Source organism: Apostichopus japonicus, chromosome 4 (genome assembly GCF_037975245.1).
Source record: "Apostichopus japonicus isolate 1M-3 chromosome 4, ASM3797524v1, whole genome shotgun sequence".
Lineage (NCBI taxonomy): Eukaryota > Metazoa > Echinodermata > Holothuroidea > Aspidochirotida > Stichopodidae > Apostichopus > Apostichopus japonicus.
The window spans coordinates 20,782,048-20,801,218 of record NC_092564.1 but is presented as its reverse complement, the minus strand read 5'-3'; the positions used below and the strand labels follow the sequence as shown (position 1 = coordinate 20,801,218).

General features: G+C 38.5%; 1 protein-coding gene and 1 long non-coding RNA gene across 3 annotated transcripts; one reads left to right on the top strand and one right to left on the bottom strand.

Annotated features, from left to right (window-relative positions):
• Positions 1–7,140: 7,140 nt before the first annotated feature.
• LOC139966786 (uncharacterized) lies at positions 7,141–12,382 on the top strand. The gene is made up of 2 exons (XR_011792751.1): positions 7,141–12,199; positions 12,279–12,382. It is a non-coding gene; the product is annotated as an uncharacterized lncRNA (long non-coding RNA).
• Positions 10,691–18,140, bottom strand: LOC139966784 (N-acetyllactosaminide beta-1,6-N-acetylglucosaminyl-transferase-like). 2 transcript variants are annotated; one of them, XM_071970143.1, is made up of 2 exons: positions 17,936–18,140; positions 10,691–15,025 (listed from the first exon to the last, which is right to left on the bottom strand). In XM_071970143.1, exon 2 carries the CDS (start codon positions 14,953–14,955, stop codon positions 13,447–13,449), a length of 1,509 nt encoding a protein of 502 aa, XP_071826244.1. In that variant the 5' UTR covers positions 14,956–15,025; positions 17,936–18,140; the 3' UTR covers positions 10,691–13,446. The 2 variants fall into 2 exon arrangements, with proteins under 2 accessions (XP_071826244.1, XP_071826243.1); XM_071970142.1 differs by having other exon boundaries at positions 17,942–18,140.
• Positions 18,141–19,171: the final 1,031 nt, after the last annotated feature.

Here is a 19,171-nt window from a genome sequence, read left to right as displayed (position 1 = left end):
TTTTCAATAGTACCCCGAAAATACTGTCTGTTTAGGAGGTGTTGTGAGAGTTCTTTAGTGCGTGAATCAAAATCGACTTCAGAGGAGCAAATGCGTCGAATGCGCAACGCTTGACTGTACGGAATATTTCTGGTACAGTGACGTGGATGGCAACTGCTTGGTAAGAGGTAGTTGTGCTTGTTCGTGGGTTTATTGAACAAGTCTGTTTTGAGTGAACCATTTTGTAGGGTCACGGTGGTGTCCAGGAAATGAACGCCATGTCCAGAAAAATCAGCAGTGAATTTGATAATGTGATGAAACGAGTTTATGTCATCAATGAAGAGTTTTAGATTTGCCTCACCATGGGTCCATATCATAAAGATATCGTCAATGTAACGTAACCACGTGTGTGGTTTCAAGTTTTGTCGAGATAAAAATTCTTTCTCGAGGTTTCCCATAAAGATGTTGGCAAAAGACGGTGCCATTTTGGTACCCGTTGCGGTGCCATGAATTTGGAGGTAGTGTTTGTTGCCAAATACCAGATTATTGTTGGTCAGGATAAGTTGCATTAATTCGGCCAATTCTTTCTTCGTGGGGGTTTTGCCACGTTTCGGTTTGAATGCTTTTGTGCAGGCCGAAAAAAATGCCCTCTTCGTTAGGGATATTTGTTTATAACGAAGACACATCCAAGGTAACTAACAGAGTAGATGAGGGAAGATTTTTTATATGAGGGAAGATTATATATATATATATATATATATATATATATATATATATATATATATATATATATATATATATATGCAATAATAATAATTATTATAAATAAGTTCTTAATATAGCGCCAAATACCAAAAGGCCTCTAGGCGATTTTCAAAACCTAAAAAAATAAAAAGAGAGAGAAATCAAAGAAAAAATGTATAGAAAACACATAAACGAAAATGAAACAGTATGTAAAAAACGAATACAAAAATCTTAAAACACGAGAAGACTATAAAACAGACCAAAACCTATAAAAAAAAACGACAACATTTAAAATCAGATGACTTTAATTAAAGAGGAGGAAGGCGTGGTTCTTTGTGAGACGAAAACGGCCCCAAAATACACTTTTGTGAACAATCGGTTATAATAAAGTGCCCTTTTTGTTCAACAATTAAAAACGTATGGTAAAATGAACAAAGCGACAATCAAATACCTGAATTTTTGGTACAGAAGAATGCACAGAGGATCCATTTTGTGGAGACGTTTGTGATGTGGTTTTGTGTCAAAGTCAAATGTCCTGCTACCCTATGAAGTTTATCCCCCCTCCCCATCTTCCACCCCGAGACTGAACCCCTTTCCATCCCCTCTGCAGCGCTCTGAATATAGGTCATGTAATATTAGTTACATACCGTACCTGAATATCCCTCATTCTGACTAAATATTTACTCCAATGCAAAAACTTTAGAGTCCCACAAATTGAATGTTGTATCTAGTTTCATTTACAAACCTAATTGGATGTTGGTGTATTATAAAAGTAGCAGACTATGATTTTCTGGTACTTGATCCCTCCTAGAAATATTCATCTATGCATGGATTCCACAAGATTATAACAAAGTCCAGCAACAAAAAGTGTAGTCTTGTCCAAGTTTGTTTTACGTGTTCATTAGAGTTGCATTCGTAACCGATTGAATGTTATCATAAACTGTTTGACTTGGATTAAGATAATAATGATGTAACCATGGTTGGCTTCCACATGCTCGACACCCACTGAACCAGGTCGGACCAAATGGATCAAAGCCTTCTGAAGGGATGGGTCGTATACCTTTAACGTATTCTAACAGTTCGCAAGAATGTTTCTCAGATTCCCATATAGATTTATAGTTCTTCTGTGCTTTAATATAGCCGTGATTTTTCCATTCAAAATAGCTTCGATACAATGTTAGATTCGATGCCACGATTTTTAAGTAATCGGCAAGGTGTTTGAGTGATTTAAAGTCATCGATATGAATAAAAGAATTTGGGGGTGCAACTCTCCGATAATCTTCTCTGCTTGCTCCTAACACGACTGGAATTAAGTCATAGAGTTTTAAAGGCTCCCAAAGTTTCTCAGTGATGTAGTTCTTACAACAAGAATTTTCTAACGCTAAATAGAATTTATAAGATCGAATATTCGAAAGACATCTCTTATCCCGTGAATCACACACAAGGCTTCCACATTTGCCGTACATGTCAATGTCTATGTATCGCGATAATTCATGAACTAAACCAGATCGATTCCAAGTCCGTAGAGGACAATGGCTTGCGATCCACACAGCGAAGTTTTCACTGTCGTTCAGTAATTTAGATCGAAAAGGTATTTTACGAGGTTCTTTGAATGGAATATATTCTCCATACGGTATTGGTATATTTGAATCCAGACTAAAAGTACTCGATAAATTCATCCGTATATCTCTCATCTCCCAAGGTGGCCACATTCGAACGGTATTAATCGCGGTTTCCGGGGACGATAAAATCCATATCTGATTAACGGTTCGTTGACTTTGTAACTGAGACCAATATTCTAACTTTCTAAAATCTTTCCCAGAAGCAAACAAGACCAGATCGGCATCCTTACAAGCTGACACGTTAAATCGTGCATTTCTATACGTAATGGATCTATTCCACCGTGGGCAAGATACCGTCCACGGTAGTCGGTTAATATAATTCTCACGGATAGAAAATACAGCAACATCGACATCGCCTTCACTTACCGCTGGTTCCGTTTCGACCTCGTTGAAACCGTAAGGTAACGCTCTCGATGCAACATAATAAATAGGATGATCAGTTTTGCCGGTTTTCAGTCTCGTTATTGGAATACGTTGGTGAGCTTTAGAGAACATGTATATAGTGACGTCATAGTTTAAATGCATAACTAAGGCAAATAAAACTAAACAGAGGGACACAATTCCAGACGTTCTGTATCCCATATTTGATGACTGAGACGATTTCGCTGTTGTTTTGTCTCTCACATGATCTCGGATAATTTTATTTATTATTACCTTATTTTTCTTCATATGTAAACAAAACAACCGTTGGTTTCTGTAGGCTTAATTACAGTCAACGGTAAACGATCACCATATGCTGACTGGTATCCCTTCACAAATTCATGATATGAGTTTACTTTCCGTCTGTGTCTAAGTCACGTGATGATTATCGGTATTCCTTAGATATGGTGTGTCACGATGAACAAATTGATGACATCAACAGTCGATTAACCATGGCCATTATATCACACAGCTAGAAATAGAGAATAAAGGGCTTGCAATAATGGCGTCACCTGGGCGTTCCATAAGATAGATCATAAATTTCGCAATAGCTAGATAATCGGGGCTCTCTAAAATGCCTTGTTACAAACGCAATCAATAATGTTGGTTATATACAAGACTGCCTGAAATGGCATGTCCTTCAGAGTCGTCTCACGAACGAGGAGTCCTATGCACTTTACCTCGGTTGAACAAACGTTTGATGTTGTCCAGAATTTCAAGTTCATTATATATCAGATTCAGGCTGTACTTTTGCGTGGATATATGAACACGTGAAAGCAGTGTTGTAAACACGTTGATTGCCTCCTACTGTACTGTATGAAATGTTTTCAAATATGCTCACTCGTCGCTCTTAGTACAACTGCAGTAAGATAAACAAGGAATCATGTTATGTACTCAATAGATGGCACCAGCGGCAAACACGATATCAATTCTGACAAATAACGGTATGAAACATGCTAAGGCCGGAATCTGAACTTCCACACTAGTATACCGTCCAGGTGTATCTTAATCATATTTATAGCTATATAAATACATGTAACATACCTCCGTTGTTTCGTCGTTTTTTTTTTTAAAAGAGGGTTGAACTTGGAAAGGAAATTACCCAGGAAGTACTTAAATTTCATATCCAAGAGAGTCACAAGTCAAATCATGGGTAATTTCATGTTGTTTGTAAAAGATTAATTATTCACCCGTAAGCCACAATTATGCCCTTGAATCAGCAACGTCGAAGAGCGCGTACAATTACTCATTCTTTATAATAAAGTAAAAACAACAATTAAAATCACGGTTAACGGAAGGAGGGGAGGGGGTATGGAGTGGAATCGTCATTAATTTACGACTGTATCACCAGTCCAAAGTTCAAGGCTATAACAGATTGGATTCATCACGTGTAAGGAAGAATGGATGAAAATATGGATGAAATAGCGATCACAGTTAATTCTGCTGGCGAGGAGATTACAACAATACGTATTTTCTTAGGCCTATGTATGTTTACATTTGCCAGGGGCTATTGAAGCTTTCAATAGGCTATATAGAAACAGTGCCGAGTAAGATAATTAATTCAACAGACGGATGCCAGGGATTTAGGCAAGTTTACGCAGTACATTACACGAAATAATTGAGTGAAAACATAAACACAAACCGACACAAGAGAATAACAAATTAATAGAATTAATAAAATAGAAAGAGAGAGAGAAAGGGAGATAGATAGATAGAAATTATAACAAGAGGTGAAGGTGGAGAGGGAAAAACGAACGAAGGAAGGAAAGTACCTGCTGGTAACTGTATTTATAGTTTCAATGATACATGTGGGTGAAGCATGGTAACGGTACAGCGCCCATTCAATAATGTGGTTGCCTGAATGTATATGCCAGTGAAATATTGTTGCAGAACTGTAGGCCGCCATGGTTTTCTCCAACCTTTTCCAAGCTTGCAAGGGCGAAGTTTTTAAGAGGCCTATAAATAATCATCTGCGATGATGAGTTTTCAAACCGATTAAACTTCTAATAAGAATAACCGACGTGAACTTTAATCAATGGTTTCCCTATAAATCTGTAGTCTACGCTTTACATGAATTGTAGCTCCAAGTGAACCAAAATATTTCAATAACTATTCATAACTTGATAGCCGCCAAATCTAATTATAGGAGAGTTATGTGACTGCACTGCCATTTAAACACTCCTCTCCCATCAAATTTTTGGTTTAATATTCTTAAGAAAAGCTATAGATTTATGACACTCAGACAGACTGTTAGTGTGGTTATGTCTTAGACCAATTAAACAGGATTGGGTCTTAGTGTTGGTCATATTCCATAGTTCAAGATATTCAGCTTTAAAATGTGCGAAACGTCTGTTCCGTTAAGGCTAGCTTCATGATGACGTAGGCTCCTCGGTTTGTCAGGCTTACATGTTTTGTTTTGTTATAAGTTCTCATATAACTTCACTCAAACATGTTTGTTTCGCTTTTAAATATTAAATAAACAACAGCGAACTCGCAGTGACTGGCATTTGACAGGTCCTCGAACAAGTGATCCACCAGGTCCACGATCGAGAACTTCACCAGTTCCACGATCGATAGCTTCACCAGGTCCACGAGCAGGAGCTCCGCCAGGTCCACGGTCGGGAGCTCCATCAATTCCTGAAATCTTCGCCGGGTTCACGAACGAGAGTTCCACCAGGTCCGAGAACGAGAACCTTCACCAGGTACACTGAAGATAACTCGAACACGTCGGCAAACAAGAGCTCTAAGTCCCCAAAGCTCCACCAAGCGCAAAGGTATGGCACTCCATTTCACTTAAGTTAAATACAATTCTACTTCAGCGAAATTGAGTTATTTAGCGTGAAATTGTATTCCTTAAAGCTTAAGAGGAATTAAATGAATGCATCATATAGTGCATATCCAAGAAACTGTCGTGTGCTTTAATGACGGTACCGTCCAAGTTGACACTCATCATTTTGAAGTAAAAATGTCTATTACTACGGAGGTCATAAGGTGACATGCGAGATGTAGAGTTACCGGCTTAGCATAACTCGACATCTCGACAAAATATTGATTTTTTTTTCGAGATACCGAGTTACGCTGACTTGACATCTCGGTAAAAGTTGTCAAAATGTCGAGTTACCTTGTTACACCTAACTCGGTATCTCGACATTTAATATTTTTGTCGAGATGACGTGTTATTCTAACAAAGTAACTCTACATCCCGCTTGTCGCCTTATGACCGCCGTCCAATAACAATGAAAGATATCTGCTATCAATTTAAAAAAATAGTTGTTTCACCTTCATAGTGGCGCACTTCATAAACAATAATAAGAAATACGAATAGTGGCCACTGTGTGGTGCGAAGTTGTTCCTCTTCAAGTTATCTCTGTTCCTGACACTTACTTTTTACCAGGTCAATCGTTGGTTACTACTGTAAATATTCTATTGGGGGTGGGGGGGGGGTGGTACGTGACTTGCCACCAGGGATTATTCTTTGTAGAAACATGAATTTCTGGAAACAATCTTATTCATTCATGTGTTCTTCAAATGGCATAAATATGAGATGTTTATCAATGTATCCTGAAGTTTAATAGTTCATAGAGGTACATCATTACAGTACATATCCACACTGTAAACCAAGGGCACAACCAGCATTTCTGTATATGTGGGGGAATGGTGGTTAAGATTTTATAAATTCATGTCCTATACACTAGGATTGTTTTGTATTATTTTGTGTGCCAGTGCCAGTGGGAGGAGGGAAGGAGGTTGGGGTGGGGGGGGGGTGGGTGAGTTAAGTCTCCAAGCTTCCACAAAGGCATACAAACATGGTTTCCAGTCCCTCCCCAGCTGTAAACTGAGTTACTAGATGGAGACCAGTAGTGAAGACCTTTCATGCCACATGGTTGAGTGAATGACTTTGTACCAGGGTTAACTACCATATCAATCTATCTATAAATATTACAGATGCAACATTTGTGTGACCATTTTTTTTTAAAGAAACTCAAATCATATCATTTGCAATCAGAATGAAAACATTTCATGGTTCCCTGCTGCTGCTCATTGATTAACAGGGAACACTCCAATTATGTATTGATGAAGCAAGATCAATATTTGCCTTGTGAAGTTATTAATCATACAAACTTGTTACCTAAATAATACAAAGCCACACCTCATAAATACACACTTTATCAATTGCAACACACATGGCTATGTGTAGGCTACCTACCAATAACACATTCACATTTGATGAAACTGTGACTTATGATTGTATACAGGCGCGTATCCAGGGGGGGGGGTAAGAAAAAGAGGAGAGAAAAAAGAGAGAAGAAGAGAGGGAAAAAAGAGGGGAGAAAAAGAGGAGGGAGGAATGGAAAAGAAGAAAGAGAGGAAAAGGAGAAAAGGAGGGAGTAAAAGAAAAACGCCAAGACACCTGGAAGAGAAGTAGAAACAGTGACATCATTACAGCGCTGATCCCTATTATATACACAGGGTAGCCAGTGACTGATCAAGGATTTCGGAAGGGGCGTGCGCCTCACCCTACCCCTGACATCGTCAACTCCATTTTTGACGTTTCCATTTTGTCTTCTCTCAATAATGTATATGTACATATATACTATATATGGTCTATCATAACGCGTGTGTGTATATGAAACCTGCTATAAAACCAACTGTGGCTGATCTCAAACTCGACCGTGTCGTCGGGGAACATGACGCATTTCGGGAAGGGACGACTGCCCCACCCCCCCCCTCCCCCTTGAGCATATTTTTTTTATGATATCGTTAGTAATTTCAAAATAAAAATTGCTTAGATGCAACTTACAAGGCCGGGGAAGTGTCATTTCCAGCGATCTGGGAGGTATTTTCGGCCAAAATTTGCTTGTACACTTCGCGCCAACAAATGGTGGCGCTACGCTTAGATAGTTTGCCAACAGGCTTCGCCCCTCACTTGGCAAACTCCTCGCTACGCGCCTGCTCGGATTTGTAAAGCAAACAGCAGATATCGCCTTATATCAATGAGCATGAAAATGGTGTTCCAACATGAACAGCCTCAAAACTGTCTATGTGTGAAGTCATGGGCGTAGGAGCCCAATTTGATTTGGGGCTGTAACGACTTGCAAGAAAAAAAATAAGCAAAAATTTTCGCGCGCTTGGCGCGCGTTCAACATGTTAATGTCAATATCATATAAGCCAGCATCGGTTATTACATCGTGTATCTTACGATCAGTGAAAGTTGCGCAGTATACCGCGGGATATATGCTAATGTAAACAACGAAATGTCTTATGTAGATGGGTAAAACCTTGAAAAGTGGGGCTGACAAGTATTGTGGGCCGCGACGTAGAATCACCTACACAAGCAATGATCCACAGGACATGCGATGAGGTCGAACATGATTTGTGACTGGTGACAATCTTAAAAAAGGTTATGGATGGAAAAAAAAAAAAAAAACTATTGGGAAATACTTGGTTCTCAGGCAAAAGTGTACATCTGGTTGGTCATTTTTAAGCCTGAGAAGTGCCATTTCCGGTGATCTAGGGGGTATCAAAACCAGAAAATTTTCTTGTACGCTGCGCGCCAACCCATGGTGGCGCTCCGCTTAGATAGTAATTTGCGCCCCCCGGGTCAGAAAATCCTGGATACGCCCCTGGTATAGTTATTGCAAGAAAATTGTGACATTTGACCCTGTGACCTCATCAGTATTCATTATATAAGCACCAAAATCAATAGGATTTATCTAATCATTATGAACCACCCACCAAGTATATAATTGATCAATCATTCCCTTGTCTAGTTATTGTGCATACAAACGTCTGTTACAAAAGTTGTGCTCAGCCCCGCCTCCTCATTAATATGCATGATATCAATTGTAAGATACATCAGCACGTATAGGTGGTCTACCAATATCACCATACCCTGTTTGAAGGAACTCTAAATTGTGGTTGCTAAGTTATTACAATTTGAAGATTCAACTTTTGACCCTGTGACCTCATTAATATTCACGAATGAGCACCATGAATATCAATAGGGATTATCACCTCATTATGGACCACCCACCAAGTACGGCATTGATCAATCATTCCCTCGTCCAGTTATCGTGCATACAAACTAAAAAATCACACACACACAGACCGGAATACAAAGGTTCCTTTTCCTTTGTTTTCAGCAAGGAAACAAAAACAAGACAAAACCATTTTCTCTTCATGTCTTTTATTCTTTGGAATTCCCAAGAGAACAATATGTCTGGTAACAGTAAGTACTGTTTGATCTTAAATAAATATGAAGATGAAAGATGAAAGACAAAAGTATGAAAGCAAGCCCCATGAAATTTAGAGAGGACAGACTTGTATAAATATACAACATATTTGGCACAACCTTACAAGTGGTTCAAAATCAAACCAGAAAACAAAAACGTTTAGTGGATACGATGCCTAAACATATTCATAGTGTGGTGAGCCATACATGTTAATAAACATGAACACATGAACATGAACACATGAACATGTGCACACCAAAATGAAGAGAATTATCTATTTACTAATGCGGCAACATATAAAGGAAGGGTACCAGGAATCAGTTGATCATCATGTTGACAAAGTCTGGTGACATAGCATATAAAAAAAGATACATGCATAAATATTCATGAGGTCACATTTTATGATCTCATAGGCATGTATCTTTATACTTACATTGTAGTACCCAAGTACATGTATAAAGTTAATAAGACCTACCATTTCAGACATACCTGATTAAGACTTTTTGGTTCACTGATTAATGTTCATGATGTGCACACAAAAAAGAAAATGGCTGATTGTACAAACCGAATATTCCAAGGATGAAAAACATTATGTTCTTGACTCTCGTGTTTGATGAATATTAACGACATATAGTTGGAGATGTCATGAAAATGTGCTTATTATGATGTACCACCATCACCATACCAGTATGAACCAAATTTAACGTTAAGCCCCGCCCACTCATTAATGAGAACCAATAACAGTAGGTCACATCTACCCATCATGGGGCATCTACCTACCAAGTATGACCATGATTCAACTTTGTGTTTGTTCACATACACACACACGCAGCACAATTATAAATTCAGCAACGTAACCACAAAAAGTAGTATAAAAAATCTGTCTTTGTTTATTTAACAATGGTTACACCAACTATCCATCTTTCCATATTGCACATACAAATGAGCATTGCCATTTACAAGGTTTGCAGTCTGTCATCTGTACCAAGGGTTATCCACCCCTCAGAATACTTAACGAAGCCTGATGAGTGGTGGAGGGATCAGGAGGGGCTACAGTGTTCCTTAGAGAGGCCTGTGATATAATTGTCCCTGCAGCAATCCATTGTGTATGCCAGGAATCAGGTAAGGAACACTTTACCCAACTTGGGCCACAGGCACATGGCATCATTATTGTTCTCTATACACATACAATAGAACAAAATCCTACCTGCTGGGATCTTATTCAGATTTGGGAAAGAAGATTTTTATCTCCTGTACACCTAAATTCTGTGATGTAATATTGTGTCTGCTGATGGGGGGAGGGAGGAGGGAGGGTAGGAGGCTGAATTATTACTTTAGCAATTGGTCAACATACTAGTTTACTCTTCAATAAACATTCCAATAGATCTATTACTTTTAATCTATGGCTTCCTACAATTTCATGTTTATTCAACAATTCATCTATCTGCTACACCAATGAAGGTATGTAAACTCCTTGCCACACTTGTAATTAAGTAGAACTGTATTTACACAGAATCATGTGATACTGTCCTCATTGAACTCAATAGGGTGACTATTAACATGATATGCTTCCTTGCCAGGATAGCCATTAAGAAAATGCAAAGAATCCCCAGAAAAGCATTGTTTGTTGTCTTTATCAAAACAACAACAAGATTGGCAAACTAATAGTAAACACTAATTAATATATAAATATTCCTTTCAATGTAATCTAATTACCTTGCTATACAATGTAACGATCAAAACCACAATTAGGTACCCCCGGGTCCCCCCTCCTTTTGGGTCCAAAATATGTTTTTCTATCCCATGACTGATTATTCCTTCTTTTTTTTCCTGCTCCTATCATACTGGTGCTGTGCAGATAATCTATTAGTTTGTTTGCCTACATGACCAATATGAATTCATTCCCCATCACCCTAAACGAGGCCCTGTTTACATTTTATCCTAATCGACAACACCTACAAGTGTTTTTTGGTCAGCGAGATGCTATAAGCAGTTCAATTGCTGTGGTAAATATACCCTACGTATACGAAACTTATCAACATTAAATGACATTTAGAATTTCAGCAGACTTAGGTATATTACATTACCAAGACAAAACAACTTAATCTTGTTTACCAAATTAAGGATTGAGATAGGATAAGCATAAATAGACACTTTGTTCGGTAACCCATAAGAAGACTTAGAAAAGCACTCGATTCAGAGCAAACCTCCATCACTTGGCATTCTTTCCTTCCAACATAAACAAACTTTGATCAAATTAAACAAAGCACCCTAATATAAGAAACACATTATGCATTTGATATACTTCATCTTGCATGGCGCACTCTATTTATATATATTTGAATCCAGTCAGTTTTCATCAATGAATGTGAAACCATTTGGAATTCTATGTTGATGTTTATCTTGGATGAAGTTGAACAAAAAGTAACAGATAGATATCATTCCGCTTGCTGACCACAAATGACCGTTGACTGACCTGTCTTGTATGCAATGTACTGAACAACTTTTCAAAAATGACCAACTATGACAAATGTGCATCAACAGAGAGATGGCCTTTCCCTTATTGAAAATGATTTGTTGATCACTCCCTCCGCCACCCCACCCCCCTAGACCACCCCTCCTTGACCCAACACCAATGTTTTCTGACAACCCTACATACACAGGCTGACACATCTACCTGGGTTTGTTCAATACAATAGCTCGGTGACAACTATGAAATACATCATAAAACATATACAAACAAAACATGTAAGCTCCTTATAACTTTGTTAGGGCAGTGAGTTCCATAACAACTCCCTGGTTGGGAGGAGGAGGTACTATAAATAACTTGACACTAATCTCCTCTTCTTGATCATAGAATTATAAAAAGTACTGTAAATATCTATGAAATATCTATAAAATACAAAAATAAAAAACCAAACTAGTATAAAAAGACCAACAGAAACACACTTGTGATATAAATATTCATTGCAAACTGATGAAGACAACCAGTTAGGACAACTTCCTAATGCTAATACCTCTCTAAACTGTACTCCAATATCATGCTTCAAAGCACTGGTATTGACAGTACAAACAGTTCCTAACTTTGATCTGATAGAAACATTATATTCATACTGCTGTATGAATATCATGTTTCTTCAGTTTCAATTTCTACAGTATTAAACTAACTGTCTCTACTGGGTGATGAAGAAGGGGAGGGGAGTGAGGTAGAATCACATTTAAAGGCTAGGTAGAAATCACAATTAGTTGGGGTAAAAGGTTAAATTAAGGCACATAAAAGACCTTAAACAAGCAACTAAGCTATCAACAATGGCTTAATTTTAATTCCTCTTTTCGAGTTATTTCCTTTAAAGATCTGAGGCATATCAGCGATAAGTGAAAGGATAACATGGGTTTAGCACACGATATGTCAGCTTAAGAACAAAGCTCTCTTGTGGCCTTTACTTTTGGTTCTAAAACTTTGTAGATGATTTTGACCCAAAAAGAAATTGAAAATTATGACTCCATAAAATAATAGTTAACGTTAAAGTACCAGCAGTGACCATCTGATTCAGGTTAGCATATATACTCTTTCTCATTATGGTGATACCATTGCAAAAATAGTTTATCTGTAAAATTCTATGGACAATGGACAGATTGCTGTACAAGTACAAAGATATAAATAGCAGGAACCATGGTACTTTGTAAGAGACATAGAAGAGTTCATAGGCCTTGAAATCTAAGAGGCAACATGTTTTACGTCAACATCTAACTTAAAGGGTGTGAAGACTCATGCAAAAAGAAATGTCTGATGCCGGTAATCTGACCTAGTTTCGAATGAGGTGTAACAGAAGTGTTAGACACCACCATCGATCTCAGAAAATACACACACAGCTTGCTAACGTCTGTAATTAGACACTAGTGTAAAGTCAGTACATACAGCTGCGGTCAATACCCACAGCACAGTGTACAAACAATACAGTGATGGACATCTCAGGTCCAGCTAAAGATAACAAGGTATCACGCTTAATTACTGTTCTGTCTGCATTTTGTAGTGACACGAACAAAACGTCACTTGCAAGCAACGGAAAGTTAACTTTTTCAGAAGGCCGCACGCGGTTTGGTGCGAGTCTTCAATGCCTTTTAATGTGTGCATAACACAGAATAAGAGTTACAATCGGACCTGTTTGAAAGGATCATTGACACACAAATGAGCACTCAACCAATAAAATTATTACAGTTCTTAGGTCCCACATTTCAAAACTTTTCTAATCCACCTCCCCCTCTCCCGTCCTCCCCCCCCACCATGAATGTTGAATTTTCTATTCTTCATTGTTTGTAACATGCCTATTCTGTTCAGTTCAGTGGGATTGACCTTATATAATATCATTGCCACACCAAATCAAAACATTTCTGGCAAAAGTGATCCCTGAAGTTGTGCATCTGTGTAGACAATGAAACCTTTGGAGTCAATCACCTAGGTAAGCAGTATGATTTTGCCACAACAAGCTGGTAACTGGGAATTCTGACACAAATTGATGGATTGATTCTGGATAATGTTGCCTATAATCTAACATTTCTTCAATACACTGAAGGGTGACAGGATCAAAACTGTAATAGAATTTATTTGCAAACAGATACGGCTGGGTTAACAGATACTTCAGATAGCCGATACCGTACACACACAGAGCCCTCACATACTTGCCAATGCATCCAGGGTGGCGTGGAATGTCGGCCCACTTCATGAATCTGATATTTTCGTCCCAGGTGGCATTAGGATAGCCACCGGGGACCCCAGGGTACCTTTGCAATGTGACCCAGTAGTGTTCATCTGGACTCCATGTGTCCTCTGACCACTTCAGCAAGTCAATGGCTCTCTGGTCATTGATGACATAGTCAACAAATGCACGAGATGCAGCATAATATGCATTTCCAAAATAAATTGTGAAGTTGTATGGAGGAGGTGTCTTTTTCTTCTTCGTCGGAATGAGTCTGCCCTTTTCGTTGATGGTGTGATGGATCCTAGTACGCCCACGGATGTAAGATGGCGGAATTATGCCATTGATATCATTGTGGCCTTTGTACGCTTTCAGCTGTCGAATGATTTCTAAGTTGGTCTTCAATGGGAAGTCCTGCCCGCAGAGGTTCATGACGTACTTCCAACGGACGGGCTTTTCCAACAGATCGGCCATACAGTTTATGTCGGCTTGGAGACGGGTGTATCCAGCATATTGCACACTTTCTATCTTGGAGACGATGAAGACGTTATCAAAGCAAGAGGCCAGGCTTCTGATGGCTTGTTGGTAAGCTAATGGGGACTTCTTGTCTGGATGGATACAATAGATATTCTGAGGCTGGTAGATAGCTCTCAATAATCTCTCTACCTGGGCGACTTCTTTATGAGTTGTTATAGTGTAGGCTACAGGGTAGTTTTTTTCCTCCCTAGAGTACGGTTTATCCGGGTATTTCCGGATTCTTCTGAAAGCTGTACAGTTCTGCGTGTAACGGAAGAAATTTTCATCCGACGGCACGGGGACATTACCGTCCACCCGTGATTCTTTAATCAGCAGATTGGTGGCCTTCATGACCGCATCCTCCTTTTTAAATATCGCTGAACAATTGGTCTCCCAGTATCTGTGATATGGAGATCTGAAATGAGAATCCATATTGCCAAGGAATGGAGGAATGTTACGGTTTTCTACCATTTCTTCCAAACTGGAATAATCGACAGCTTCTTCTATGTTCTCTACCTTTTTGTTGATTTTGCCAGCAAGCTCCTCTCCACTGTTGTTAAATTTGTCATCGTTGAGAATCAGCTGGTCTCTGAGCCTATTGCCATAGGTTCCTTGGATATCTCCTGCTCGAGGGCCCAAAAGAGATTCATCTCGTGGACCTTTTATGGTGATTAAGTACTGACCAATCAGGAACAATATACACAGGAGAAGCAGCATATAAAAATGTCTGCTTACAGATGCCATTCCTCAATAGATGCTCAGAATTCCACCTTTCATCTCCCAAAGCTTTTGTCTTTCATTCAAAACTGGGACGCTACACAAGAGAAAAAAATATATACACAGCAATTACAACAGAGTTTAACAAGCTTAGAACATATTACATAAACTGATGACTAATGTTACGAGGAAGAATCCCATTTGGAAAGATCACCAACCAATCAAGCAAATATACCACGAACTACCACCCCCCCCCCTTTGACAGATTACCCTTCAGGATCGAGCGACAAGTGACAAAAAAAACGCTAGATTTTCCAAAATAAATCCCCAGAAAACGCTAGAAATCAGTTTTCACTAACTTACAAAATTCCTAACCGTTTTCTGATAGAAAAATGATATTCGTACTGCTCATGTACTATCAATACAAGTGCTTTAATGCTAGATAGCAATGTACTGTATAGGCAAATTTGTAACGACTGGCTGTAATAACATTCAGTCACAGGCCTTTAGGAAGACCTAGGAGCCACTTGGCAGGGACAACGATCCAGTTTGTAATTCAAACCAAATTGTAATGGGTGTAGGTTATACATTAAACATATAGGGGCAGGCTTATTCAGACCATGAGGATCTTCCAATATAAAGGCCACTGAAAAGCCTGCCATGTATGAGAACCTATTCATGAGCGACAACTTTATAAAAAAAAAAGAATAATAATCTAATCTAAGAGTGGAAGGACACTGAACTATAGACAGGTGTAATAATACAATTTATCGATGGGCATGACAACTTCTTTCCAACTTATGCTAGACATACAATGTCGTAATGGATTAATCGCCAGTAGTGGCAATTACACTTTGGAAGTTCAATAAATTGTTCTCAAAACCTAAGTTGTGGTTACTCTTCTACAAGCTAGCACTACACATATTCTGCTATTGAAAATAGCCTAACCTATCGAAAACAACACGAAAGCAGTTTGGCAGCAAATTCATAAAAATACAGGTTTCATAATGCTTCACTAGCAGTGTGCTGTGTGAAATATCGGCAAGACACAGGCTGTTCAGCTTAGATTCATGCCTTTACTGGTCAGTAAAAATACTCGTTCTGCATGGGCAACATTAAGTCCTTGCAATGTTTCATTATTGCGCATAATCCAAAATTCTTAAGTTATTAATCTTTCACAATTGCCATAGTATTTGTCATTTCTTCAAACATGTTTACAATTACTTCATTGCTGGCCTGGTTCACATTTATCGGATGTCTGATCAAATTTGTTGATTGCGGTGTAGTTAAATTTTAATTTGCAAAATATGTGCCTTCTAGCACGCTAGGCTAGAGCGTAGACCATTGAATGTCCTAGATCTACAGAAAATCCATGCATACTAATCATCACACCGCTACAAGATGTTGCATCGATTCGTTGTTTGCACATTTGCTTTTAGTGGTGCTAGTAGTTGTAGTAGCCTCGTAGATTATATAATTCAAAAGTGTTTGATTTACTATGAAGGATATTAAGAAACGTTGTAGATTAAAAGTCGCTCACAGTTTTTGTTTGGAAAATATTTTAACATGATTTAGACACAGGTTAAGATGACCTCATAACTGTAACCAAGTAATCACAGTAATTGAGGGAAGAGCTATGCCATGAATCGACTACAAAAGTAAGAGTCGACCATCAGCACTAATGCACAATGAAAATTATATTTCTGTGCAATACAAACTTTTCTCTCAAAACAAAGTGATAAACAACCTTAAGTGTCACAAAATCATTAAAATCTAGCTGCACCCATATTGGTGCAAACAATTCCCAAAGAACATTAGCAAGGACTGATGCCCTGCTTTGGCTAGGATTATATGTGCAAGACTAAACAACTTACATTACAAATGATTTGCAAGTTAAAAACAGATGTTTTATTTCACAATTTAATTTTGTCCAAATTGTGCATTATTGTAATTCATTGCATTACATAATCAGCATACACCATATGGGGAATGGAGCTTAGCCTATATATGTTCATGATATATCTTGGCGCCAGTTGGGACGTTACGGGGGTGTTACTAAAACGAATGACAATTGCGTTACACATAACGAATGACAATATGTTGTACACACTAAAAAATTGCGTTGACTAAAACGAATGACAGTGAATGACAGTACAGACATTTGCTTCAACCGGATGTCACAGTTCAGACTTTGTGGGTATATTAAAGCCACGCAAACCGAGTGGACGCGAAGTGCGTGGCTTACAGATCTAGTAGAGTACGGACAAACAAATGCACCTTATAGTAAGCGAAAATTGTTAGTCTGATTTTTCCGATATTTAGAAACTAACAATAATATATAATCTTGAAACAGCTAAAAATTTCAGTTTGAAACATACCAATTAGCCAGCACCTAACAATTACTTCTGTTATCTTTCCATATAAATCTAGAGGTAAATGTCAAAATCACAGCACTCAAGCGCATTCCCACACAAAAATTTTCCCTGTGGTTTCTATCAGTAAATTACACCAAAACCCTGCAACCACGTAACATGCGATTTTTCATCAAATCATTTTTGCGCAGAAAACCAATAACCGCATTTACTCCACTCCGTTAATCATTTTATCTCTTCTCACCACCGTCCTTCGTTGTCATTCGTTGTCATTCGCAAATGATTTTTAACCCTGTACAAAGTCAATTGTCATTCGCTGTTATTCGTTTAGTTTGTCCCCATTACGAGGCTGTTCGGCACCTGCTTTTTTCACCCTTGAATACAGCATCAAAGATCTCTGAATTGTTGGGATGATTAACCTGTAGGCTCGGTCTACATGACAGTGAACACCAAGGCTAAATATAGGCCAATGTTAGTAATTTACAAGGCATATAGGCCTATCTGCAATATGTCATGGTGCCTCATAATTCGTAACATTAAAAACTTAAGTGTTTACTGTTACTTCAGTTGCATGTAGCCTAAGTCTAAAAGTAGCCATATTATATACTTGAAGACGAAGCATGATCGATAGTTACTATTACCAACTCCGTGAAATTCGACCATTTCATTCTGATCGTCATGAGCGATATGACACACATATTCAGCATCAGCGACTTCACAGGTCTTGGCTTCTTCTACATCTAACAAACTGTGCAGGTCAGGTTGTTGGTAAAATGTTTTCTTGCTACTTTCGCAACGTACATTTGTCATTGAGTGTCTGACACGTCAAAGATTGTGTGACCAAAGCAAGATGAACTTTCAGCCAAATTTGATACTCACATGGAAACTTGAGAAGCTATGGATGCTTACAAGTGTGAAATTTTTGAAATTCAAGAAAAATTAAAGCACGGGCCTATAGCGGAGGAATGGATTTATGAATGTCAATATTATACAGGTTCTGTGGCACATTTGATAAGGCGGTGGCATTTGGAGCAATGAAATCTTAGCAATCGGGAGGTTTCGGGTTCGATTCGCGGCCGGGTCATAGTAAGGTGGGATTTTCATCCAAGAGCTATGTGACGGATTTCCTATCTGAAATGACTTTCTCAAAAAAAAAAAAAAAAAAAAATCCAAATTTGAATTAGAAGCCACCCGACGTGAAATTGTAATTCATAAGCCCTTGCGGATTTCTCCCACCTTTGTGTGGTCGCTTTAGCGTCCAAAAAATAACTGCTAGGTATTATTAGTAGTAGTATACTATTTATAATATTCATGCAATCTATCGTGATGATCAGAGGCGGACTGGGTCTTAAAACCGGCCCGGGCATTCTTCACATAGACCGGCCCATTATTCATAGTACAGCAACACTTGATGAAACTGAGAAAAGTTAAAAAAGTAAACAAAAATAGACACAAATATATGTTTTAGACTGGATTTTATTTGGTTTTTTACTGAGCATTATGTGACAACTGCTTTAAAAAATGGAAACCTCAATAAAATCCATTAGCACGGACGGGTTGCCAATAGCACGTACGTTCTTTTGTTACGAACTAAAAGACTATTTAACATGGTGATTTCATGAGCTGATTCACACAGTTAAATATATATTTCTACACAGCCCGCGTGTATTTCATTAACTACTGTGAAAGTAGGCTGTAATTTTTACCAGGCTCCCCAACCAACCGACCCATCGGGCATTGCCCAAATGCCCGTGTGGCCAGTCCACCACTGGTGATGATACACAAATAGTTTAACTATTTGCAACACCAACTTCGAACATCGATTTTTCATGCATTCAAGCATGGAGCTATAACTGGTTAGAGCCCCATGA

Excerpts from the sequence above, each read along its gene's own strand:
- LOC139966784 (XM_071970143.1), bottom strand. The coding sequence starts at position 14,955 with ATGGCATCTGTAAGCAGACATTTTTATATGCTGCTTCTCCTGTGTATA.